Genomic DNA, 11,321 nt, shown 5'->3' with positions numbered 1-11,321 from the left:
CAGCTGTCTGTATTGTGTGTATTTGTGTTTTTGTTGTTTATGTGCATATTTGTTTATGTAAGCATGCCATGTACTTGTTAAATTGTCTTAATTCACTTTATTTTTGCAAAGCTCTTTAAGCTGCCTTGATATGAACTGTGACATACAGATTCAATTTCACTTGACTTAACCAAGGAATGGTGCAATCAGCATTATTATAATGACATGAATTGCATTCTGTTACTTCTAGGATGCTGAAGATACTGCTGTAGGGGACAGAAACTCAATAATCACAAAGAAAAGACCACAACCATATGTTTCTTTTATTAGTGCAAAGTTTTCTTTTATTAGATAGAAATGGAGAGCATAATGTATTTCAGCACAGTCAAGAATGCCTATCCCTGTATAAATAGCTGTGCTGATAATGTTTTACTTTTTAACCGTAAGCCCTATAGATACCTTAAACATGACCGACCCATAATGCAACTGCACAAGGCCACTGCATCCTTCCCAGTTATTTGGCATGTGCCCGTGAGCGGGACGTCCCACGGGGAGCATGTGCCCTCGGCATGATCCGGGCCTCTGAAGCAGGTAAGTTATTCTGGGTGAGCTACCTTGCAAAAACCCTGTGAAACAGAGCAGCTGGGTGCTCTGGCAGGAGAAATAAGAAACTCTTCAAAGGCAATAAACAGTATTTTAAAGAGCCTCTTTGTACTAGACTTTGTAGCTTTCAAGTGCAATAGGCTGTGAGGTGCATTATTACTTTATTTTGTTTGTCACAAGTATGACTTCTAAATGTGTGCTGGAAATTCAAAATATACAAAAAATACAAAACAACAACACTGTGAAAATATGAGAATGCAGTTGTTATCACAACTCAAAACTGATAAGGTTTTATTTCAGTAGGCTATATTCAACTATGATGTTGAACATGTGTGCAGTTTCACACACACACACACACACACACACACACACAGAGGGAGAAAGAGAGATTCTTTATCAACTCCTACAACCCCTATTCATTCCTTGTACATTCGAAAATCCTTTTTGTGTATGGATGTCATGGGTCTCCTTACATCTCATTTAACTTGCACCGACTCTTAAATGTCTTTCAGAGGGACTTTACTCGAATCACATCCTGGATGGCCTTTTCCTTTTAACATATCATATTCTATTCATGCAGTGGTATTCACTACTGTTCTTTACCGCTGACAGTATTTTATAAAAATCACAAAGTCAGAATTAAATAGCACATTTCAGAGTGTTTCATCACAAGTTCTATTATCACAAAAAACTGAGTGACATTTTGCCTCTAGGGGCTGGCCTAATGTCAGAGTTGCAGTTGGATTGGCCAGGTTAAACGTGTTATATAAGGGACACCTTCATTCCAGTGAGTGCACATTATTCCCAGGCTGCCGCTGAGCCACGATGAAGTTTGTTGTTGTTTTTGCACTTTGGGGGACCCTGTTCTGCCAGGGATACAGCAGTAAGACATTTTAACTCTTTGACTCCATTGCAGACAAATTATGTCTTTACTACTTTCATATTTCTTTCATTTTCTTTATTGTCACCTTACACTATGTTACAGATTCATGCACAGCCATATATAAGATATATAAAATATTCAAAATGAGATATTCCTTTTCTGCCTGTGTTGCTCTGTATCAGTCTCTCCTGTTGTCTCCCAGACAGTCTAGACTCCTGTCAGGGTCGCTGTGATTATGGAACAGACAGCAACTACTCCTGTCAGTGTAACCCGTCCTGCGAGCGCTTCAAGGACTGCTGCTCAGACTACGCTCAGTTTTGTAAAGGTGAGTGACTACAGAGGGCTGTTTTTTTTTTTTTTTTTTAGGGAAACTTAACATAAACACATACACTGCCCATTCTGCGCTATGACTTTATAGATTTGAAACATGCATTAACTTACTAATGTGTCTGAAATGACAGAGGTGTTTTTTTTTCTTATTCCGTATTTTCAGAAGGATCCACGTCCTGTAAGGGCCGATGTGATGAGAAATACAATCCTGACAACAAGTGCCACTGCAACTCCAAGTGCTCCCAACACAACAACTGCTGCAGCGACTATGCAGACCTCTGTGAGAACATGACAAAACATGTGTCACCGAGTCACATGCTGCATCACTGCTAATCAGCTGGCCTCCATCTGTTTGAGTTACCTGTCCTAAGTTGACATCTGGTGACATTCACATGGTTGATAGTGAACCCAAAAATAGCAATGAGTCCCGAGTAATGCTGTGGAGCCAAAGCACAAATTCTCAATCGATAATCTATGAGAATATAAGTAATCAGAAATTATATTAATTATATGATAACCTCTCATCCAATATTTGGTTGTTTAATTGTCACTGCCCAGTTCAGTGAATGTCTGTCTGTGCATGCAGTCCAAACAGGCTTGCTCTCCTCTGAGCATGTAACCAACAGGTGTCACTGTTGTGCTGCATAAAGTATGAAAGCTAAAAGGCTTTAGTCTGGCAGCTCTACAAAGTACCTCATATTGCTTTTCTCTAACAGTGTAACTACTGCACTTAGCTACACTGCACCTTTCCCCTTGATGTATTACAAGCTGTGGTAAAAAAAAAAAAAAAAAAAAGGGGAGTGTAAAAATGATCTTTTTTTAACCAAAGCATGTGCATGCATGAATGTGCTAATGTGTGTGTCATGCTGTACAGGTGATGACAGTGGTGGTGGTGGTAGTGTGATCACTGATGCTGAGCTCAAGGCCCTCTCTGAGAGTCTTTACGCTCTGGACTCAAACAAGGCTTCAGCCTCCCAGCTGGTCATTGACCCTCAGGCCTTGGTGCCCGACTCTGAGACAAACGCCCAGACAGATCTCTCGTCTCGCCCGTGAGAAGACGTCTTTATTAGCACAGCGCTCATGCAGTATTTCTTCTTTTTCTTCAGGTCTTCTTTTGTTCTTTCCTTTACACAACTGTGCGTGCAACATATCTCTTTCTCTCTGAAATGAACTGCCTCTTTCTCATGAATCTTTTATTTTTTTGCTGCTCCTCCCTTGCCTCCTCTCTGCTTTTCTCTCCTTGCTCTACGCGACCTTGTCACTGGGTGCTTCTACTTGTGTTTCCAGCTTGTTCCGCTACCTGGATGAGGATGCTTTGTTCTCCAAGCCCACCTATGCTGCTTTCTTGGCTGTACTGGACAACTACCAGAGGATGACTGGGCAGACAGAGGACTTCAGCCCCCAGCAGCTGGCTGAGCAGGAAGCCTTTGTCAGGGAGACCATGTCCAACACCGAGCTGGGCAGAGAGCTCTTCGCCTTCCTCTACACCAAGGGTAACTTGGTGCACTGATAGCAGTCCAAATTAAAACTGGCTCTGGACTAAGCACTGTAATGCTATCACTCTTTTGTGCTTCTGTAATGTTCGATATTATGGATTCTCAGGTCGCTATGCATCAGAGGAAGAGTTCATTCAGGACCTGAAAATGATGTGGTTTGGTCTCTACTCCCGTTACAACAACAAAATGGACTCCAGCGGCTTTGAGCACATCTTTGCAGGTTTGAGAGAGTAGATGTCCTTGGATTATATCAATATCTTGCAAATATTGTCTTTTTCTTCATGTTTATAAATATAACACATTCAACAGGAGAAGTCAAGGGCGGCAAGGTGTCAGGTTTCCACAACTGGATCCAGTTCTATCTTCTGGAGAAAAAAGGCCTGCTCAACTACTACAGCCACAGCTTTGATGGCCCTGTAAGCATCAACATTTAGAGATCAGCATGTTTGGTTACATAGCGATGAGCAGTACTGTTTTCATTAGCTTGTTTTCTGTCTTTCTTTCTTTTGCCTGCTCTCAGTGGAATACCTACCCTGATGTTCTGGGGATGCAGTTCAAGTGGGATGGCTACTTCAAGCAGGTCGGTTCTGCTATCATTGGTTGCAGTCCTGAGTTTGACTTTGCTGTCTACAGCCTCTGCTACATCACTCGCCCTGGAAAACTGTAAGTGCATCTACATATGGGGACTGTCATGTATTCCTGCCTGTGCATATATACTGATGTTATGTAAATGTCCTTGATTCTCAGGTGTCGTCTGAGTCTGGGAGGAAAGGAGCTGGCAATCCAGACTTACACCTGGGATAAATCTTTCTATGGTGATCGGAAGAAGTACATTGCCTCTGCTTTCCCTTCCACTCCCAGGAACTGAAGCAGCCAAACAATAAGCCACAGACAGAGCAGTCTGTCAATCACATCTTTCATTACCCTGACGAATGAATTTCAGTAACATTCCCAAAAGAATCAGTTATCTTGGTGTAAGCGTAAAAATTGTGCAATGAAATTTGAGCAACTTCAAAAGTTTTAATGCATGCAATGAAGGAAAATGTAATAAAGCAATCCAGGATTATCAAACAAAATAATTTATCTTCTACCACTGACTCCATTTGGAAACAGATTTAAGGTGTCCATTCAATGTCAGAAGATGCATGGATATTTCTTGTATAAATAAAATGTAAAATCAGGCTGCTGGTTAATCTGAGGCAAAATTGTACAGCAGAGCATGAGAATGCAGCGCACTCCCAAGGGCTTGATCACACTGTGCCTAATGGGGCAAAAAATGGGCGTTTACACACCCTGAGAGGGCTCAATACTGACACCCAACCATCAGCAGTAAGAGCATGTGTGCCTTTGACACAATCGCTTATTGTCTTACAAAACAACAAAACAAAAACAAAATGCAGTCTTCTGCAGAATAAACTATGAAACAAAAAGACATTAACAGATCCTGTTCTGCTTGACCTACTCCAAACAGTAGCCACTGGCTAAACCTGTTCGTATCAGCTGTCCGTAAAGCTGCGTGTGCACCTCCCCAGTTGGGGTTAAGTGTGTGCGTGCTTGTGTGAGTGTGTGTATGTGTGTGTCCAGCTGGGATGGGGGTTGAATTTACTCTTTCACTCATCTAGGGTGACTAACAGGATAAATTTTGGGTCTGCCGACAGAACAGGGGGACACACTTGCACCCCTGTTTAAAGAAAGTATTACAGGAGATGGATCTGCCACTGATCCCATTGTCCACCAGTCTGGGTGCATTCATGCAAAACGAAAACATAAGACCAGTCACTTCATAGGGAAACCAAGGCCTTTCAGTATTTCATCTGATTTGGGCCTCACGCACTGACTAAGACTCCTAAAAAAAATGACAATAAAGCCTGTAAAGCCTGCCCAGGGATGAATTTCTCCATTGCAATTTTGTCAGACCATATTAAATTTTCTGAGCTGGTGACTCTAGAAATTAGAAGAGTAAATCTTCTCTCCTTTCACACTCCTCTCCCTTTAAAACCCAAATGGAATCAAATTAAATCACAGAGGGGCAAATGAAAGAAAAAGATTCAATTGTTTCTTTTGTCACTCACACAACTTCATAATCGAATTATAGCTGGCCACCCGCCAGCGTGTCCTCGCATCTCTCCCACATGGGCTTCTCCTGGCAGATCCTGCGAGCCACCTGACTTTTGTTTTGTAATTATATTATCCCGCTCTCCCTTTAGCGTGTTGTGGCTAATGGCTGCACGGGCTAGCCCAGCTGCACATGCAGAAACAAAGCTGCTTATAGGGCCAGACAATGGACCCGTGGAAAAGGGACGCCTGAAGGCGGTCAGCCAATGAGCACGCACAACAGGGGGCCAACAGAGGGTTTAGGAAGGGTTAAGGGGGTTTGAGGGTTGAAGCAGAGGGGGGTGTCTGTTCTAGCCCGTGGAGGGGTCCATCAATGAGATGGTTAGTAGAAGGACACATGGTCAACATCAACCCTGTCTCCCCAGGGTCGGGGCTGGGCTGGAGGGAGGTTCAAGTTTGGCTTAGATGCCGGCCATTTCTAAAGTTGACGGGGGACCATGAAACACAGAGTAACGTTCATTCTCTGTAGCTCAGTTTTGGTTTTTGTGTGCTTTTCGGACAATCTGATGAGCCCATTGTCATTGCTATTAGGGAGAGCATATATATCGAAGAGGATATAGAGAATATGCAGAGTGATTGATACATTCTGGGTTTGCTGGGGTGAGGTGACCTTGTTGGATTATTACTCCAATGTGTGCAATATTTATCCAAGACTTCTGATATTGAATGAAGAAAAACTAACAACTAATTGGTGCATAGGAACTCTAACCATTTTTCCCCAAACACAAACACACACATATGCATAGTCGCACACATTCATGCACAAACACGCAGATACACACACACACACACACATACACACACACAAACACTGCACTGCAAATGGTAAGTATCAACTGTACAGTGCAGGATAAAAACACATAGGCCTATTGAACAGTGATGCTACGCACAGTTACACAGTGTATTAATTCAGCACACACACACACACACACACACACACACACTCACTCTTCCTCATACTGTGGTATTGGCATCTCTCCTAGGACTTCCAGTATGACAGATGGACAAAGCCCAATTTCCCCCACTGTCACATACAGAAACGCTAGGGATTCAGGAAAAGGTCATGTTTGTGTGCACGCTGGAATGGAGTGAAGATTCATCTGTTCCTCATTTTTCACTGTAATAAATAAGTTTGCATCTAAAAAAAACCCATTTAAACATGCCTACATGAAGTGTGGGAGCATCCCTTAGGTGTCACAGTGTGAAGCCATGTGAAGATGCAGAGTCAGGTGAGTAGCCAGTGGAGAATAAATGAGCATCTGAGCCACATACATTTGAGATGCGAGATAGCCTGAAGACCATCTGTAACAGGGCAACATAGTGTGTGGCCAACACCAAGGGACATGCGGACATTATGGTATACATATGCCATATTCAGCACAACTTGTGGAACATGAAGATAAGACTTTCTAATTAGGTCAAATTGAGGTACAAAAGAGGTACAAAAACAAGCTGTTCGTCTTGCCATCATCCTTCCATGTCTGTTCACCATGATTAAGGGGTATTTAGCATTTTGTGTGAAACACACAATGTGAAACAAAACTGTGTAATGAAATTTACTCTGAGAACTGTTGTTTCACAAAACTGGTGATGAGGAAAGGAGGCCTCAGCTATGATATTCCCAAGCTATTTCCACTCTGGGGATGCATGAGGCCCGGCGCTGCTATTCCCATTTCGGGCTGCAGGTGTGGAATAGGAAAGCAGAGACCCAGAGGGACAAGAAGTGGAGGGAGCAGGGAATGAGAAGTACATCCTTTGGGTGCGGGGGTTACCCTACATCCAAATGTACAATCCTACCTCAATCCTTCCTTATTAGAGCATACAGTAATCTGTTCCTCATGAAATGATGGATCTTGTTTGTCTCAATGTTTCTTAGTGGTGATGAGCTTTGAGGAACATCATAACCTCTATTTCTATGCCTGTGGCTGTTCATTTGTGGCATACAGTTTCACCTAATAAGACGATAAACAAGACAGATGAGACAGATAATGATAATGTTAGGGTGAATGAACATTCCTGCAGTCTTTGGTAGTTTTTGAATCATACTGATAAGGTTCCTCCTCACCTCTCAAGAGCTTTTGAGTAGTATTGGGCTGACCTGAAGTTATCACTAATCGTCCATTTTAATTTATTTCTTAATCAGCGCAGAGCCCTCAGAAAGATTTGTTTTCAAGCAATAAATGGGTTATAATATGAAAGGCAGGGCTAGATAGCCATAGGCTATGTTGGGCAGTTCATAATGTGACTTGGTGGGTTAGCTATTGCTGCAATACTGGATAGAAAACAAGAATGCTTGTATGATTCAATGAGTTTGGTTCCACAGTCAGATTAAATATAATAATTTCAGATCCCTGGCATTAAAAGGTTAATCTGAAATTTAACGTGGGTTCTTTAGTGACATAGTTTGCATTACCAAATTTCCTCAAATGCTGGGCTGTGTACCAGCAAGTCCCCCAGAGAGCAAGGCTCTTTTTATATTATCATTTGAAGGGGTCTAGTTCTTCGTTTTCAGCTGTATGACAGCGTTAATGACACACAGACAGAAGATAATCTTTACATGCACAACCGAAAGGAAAGCAAAAACTGTCAGCAAACATCATTATCGACTGCATAGATAGCCAAAAAGGAAATTATATCTGTAGGCCTACTAGAACTAGTTTGTTCTAGTCAACTTATGCTCTAAAATTTTATGATTTCATGCTTTTGTAATACAAAAAATGAAAATAACTACTTTAGTGGAAGATGGGCAAAGATTTCCAACCACATCAGTCAAGAATGTGTTATGCGTTTCTGCCCGAATTTTAAGGGGATGACGGCCCATCTTTTGACCCAAGTCTCGTGCTGAAACTGCACTTCCTCACGCGACGGTTCCTCTTGTCTCTTCTCTCTCCGGCGCAACGAGCGCATGTCCAATGGTCTGTGTGCGCAGTGCGCAGGGATGGATGGCTAGAAGAGGGAATGGCGCAAACACCTGCTCACATGCAACTTCAAGCTGTCACATACACTTAAGCTCACCCGACTGAGTGCGTCTCCCCACCGCTCAATGCAAAAAAGTGCGGATTTGGCGGCCGCCCTCCAAGGCAACAAAGGCCGAGGCCTCTTCGGCTTGTCTGGCGTGTTTCAGTCCAAAGTGAGCTTTTGCACATCTCCCTGAGCCCCTGTGCACCCAACCCCCCCACATCCAAACCCCACCCGCTCCCTCCCACACACATAAACACACACACGCGCGCGCGCGCGCGCGCGCACGCACGCACACGCGCGATGAGACAGAGAGGAGCTCCCGGGCTCGGGTCACGGGCTGGCCACGCGCAAGCTTAAGCACGTAGTATGAATTGATGCAAAAGGGAGGAGGAGCCATGGAGGTTAAAACCAAGAGCCCCCGCAGAGTGACCCGCAGAGAGTATCTGGGACACTCTGACAGCTCTGCAAAGACAGGCATAGAGACTGCACGAAAGTTCCTGGCTGTTTGATGGACAAAAAATAATCAGTTGAGAAAAGAATACAAATTCTTCCAAAACATCATCAACTCATAGGAGGTTTTGCGACACACCAGAAACGGGTATGTATCCAGACATCTTTCAAGTAGCCTAATTAAAATAATTTCAAATCAGCAGAAGTTATTGTTCGAGCTCATTTTAGTGTTTTTTTCCTGACCATATCAGTAGAAAATACAGGCCAGACTCTTTAGTACTACCTTTGACGGATAAATAGTTGGCTCGCCGGGCCGGAAAAGACAACAGTTACTGTCTATACATTTTCTTTTCCATTGTAGATAACTTTTCCGAGTAGGCCATAGCATCTCCAAATGAAACGATGCTTTCTTTCTTTCTTTCTTTCTTTCTTTAGATCAATTGTTGATTATTCATTATGCATAGCCTAGCCAATTCTTGCTTGATCGTCACACACTGGACCTCAATAGTTTTATTTCGTTACCCATTTGCACATGACGTCTTTAGGCAATTACTATATCTAATGAAAAATGTGGGAAATAGGCTTAGCCTAATATGCCTGGTTTGGCATTTAGTAAATTGCTGTTCAAAGACGCAATTGGATGGACATATTATTTCTAAATTTTGAAATGCCAGGCTTCTATTCCAATTCAATCTGAGTTCTCTGTCACTGATCTGGAGATGTCGATCCTTGAGTTAATCCCATGGTCGCCGCTTCATCCACCAAGCAAATCCTGCAATGCCCCAGATTGAAGTCGTGGTTGAGAAGTTCCTGGGATTAGTCCACTGCTAACTCTGCGCAGCGGAGAGGGACGCAGGCGAAGGAAAGGATATAATAACACAGGATGTATTTTTGAAAAGTCATAGAATTTAAAAATCATCACTGGATCTTCCCCGTTGCTTCAGCCTGACAAGCCCGCACCGTCACCTGTGGCGCCAGGGCGCAGCGCGGCAGGAGGCAGGGAGCTGTCCGGTGCTGAAACAGTCAGGGCCACTTTGAACACTTCTCCAAAAGCTCATAGATCAGACTCCAACAGAGTCTGACTACTGTGGTAATAAAACCTCAGAATAACAGGCTTCATAATTCAAAATCAGAAATCTCATGTGAAAATCAGGGAAAAGAAGCTCATCTGTATTTGGTTACCTGAATTAGACACGTAGACTACTAGCAACCATGACATGGTGTGACATGACCATAGGAGTTTGCCACACAATATGGGTAAATGTCATTAGATTAGAGGACCTGCAGTGTTTTTGTTACAACTAAACACATGTCATTTTATTGATTAGTTGTCTCAAGTGGAAGGTGTGAAACTGGTATTTGGTTGGTTTAGAGTAGAGAATAGGAATGTAATATAAAAGTTACTCCTCACCAAGACTGTGTCTCTTGGCCATGAGGGATTACACCACATTGCCAGACCAGGTTGGTCTATAGTGAGGCATATGGCATCAGTGAAGATGTCACCAACAAAAAATCATAAATTAAAACAGAAATGGAAAATCACTAAAGTGGAACATCTCCGTTTATTGAAACTCTACATAGGCTCAATTTTGCCTGTGTGAAATAAAATATTTGGTACATTAATGCTAGTGAGGTTTACTTAAAATCCTGTAAGGAACTGAATCAGTGTAAATGTTTGACAGAGATTTTCTTTTGTTTACAGAGTGCTATGATGGCCAAGCCTTACATGAGACAAGGGGAACGTGAAGATGTTGTCAGCCCTCTGCAGTGGATGGACGGTGACACGAGCTCACCTGATGGAGACATGCCGCTCTCGTCACACCGCTACAGAACAAATGGATTGAACCACCAGAGCAGAGAGATGGGGAGTGAGGATGTGGAGGAAGATGAGGAGGATGAAGAGGAAGGACAGGAAGATGAAAATGGGCCTAAACGTCGAGGCCCTAAGAGAAAGAGGATGACCAAGGCCCGGCAGGAGCGTTTTCGTGCGAGACGTGTTAAGGCTAACGCCAGGGAGCGCTCTCGTATGCACGGCCTGAACGATGCCCTGGAGAACCTGCGCAGCATCATGCCCTGTCACTCCAAAACACAGAAACTGTCCAAGATTGAGACGCTACGGCTGGCTCGCAATTACATCTGCGCTCTGTCCGAGGCCCTGGAGGAGGGCCAGTCCACGGAGAGCAGGGCTTTCATGGAGACACTGTGTAAAGGCCTCTCTCAGCCCACCAGCAACCTGGTTGCTGGCTGCCTACAGCTTGGCCAGGCCTCTGGTGTGGGAGTCAGGCCTGAGGACAGACACGGGGTCAGGGGACCTCCTGCTGTTTTGGGGGGAGTTGGTATGGGAGTTGGCACCCTCAGCTACTCCTCCCCAGGCCTGCCGAGTCCCCCGTACGGCACTTTAGACTCAGCTCACCTGCTTCACTTGAGGGCAATGAAAGGGGGAGTTTATGAAAACCACTCCCCCAATGAGTATAACGGAGGTGGAGTGGGAACCCCTCCATATG

The 11,321-nt window shown here is 43.7% G+C and overlaps 2 protein-coding genes across 2 annotated transcripts in view; both read left to right on the top strand.

Moving 5' to 3' along the window:
* The first annotated feature begins 1,407 nt into the window (after window positions 1–1,407).
* Window positions 1,408–4,303, top strand: endou (endonuclease, polyU-specific). The gene is made up of 9 exons (XM_030052225.1): window positions 1,408–1,465; window positions 1,668–1,790; window positions 1,959–2,075; window positions 2,670–2,844; window positions 3,083–3,288; window positions 3,398–3,511; window positions 3,601–3,707; window positions 3,812–3,954; window positions 4,039–4,303. The coding sequence occupies exons 1-9, from the start codon at window positions 1,408–1,410 to the stop codon at window positions 4,157–4,159; spliced, it is 1,164 nt and encodes a 387-aa protein (XP_029908085.1). The 3' UTR covers window positions 4,160–4,303.
* Window positions 4,304–8,814: 4,511 nt separating this feature from the next.
* Window positions 8,815–11,321, top strand: part of LOC115358656 (neurogenic differentiation factor 4-like) — a 3,673-nt gene continuing 1,166 nt past the window's right edge. Inside the window, exons 1-2 of the mRNA XM_030050592.1 lie at window positions 8,815–8,965; window positions 10,520–11,321. The exon at window positions 10,520–11,321 is cut by the window's right edge and continues 1,166 nt beyond it. Of these exons, the coding sequence (XP_029906452.1) occupies window positions 10,526–11,321 (796 nt within the window). The 5' untranslated portion in view covers window positions 8,815–8,965; window positions 10,520–10,525. The remainder of the gene's footprint in view (window positions 8,966–10,519) is intronic.

Source organism: Myripristis murdjan, chromosome 5, assembly GCF_902150065.1.
Source record: "Myripristis murdjan chromosome 5, fMyrMur1.1, whole genome shotgun sequence".
NCBI classification, from domain to species: Eukaryota; Metazoa; Chordata; class Actinopteri; order Holocentriformes; family Holocentridae; genus Myripristis; species Myripristis murdjan.
This window is presented reverse-complemented; position numbering and strand designations above follow the sequence as displayed.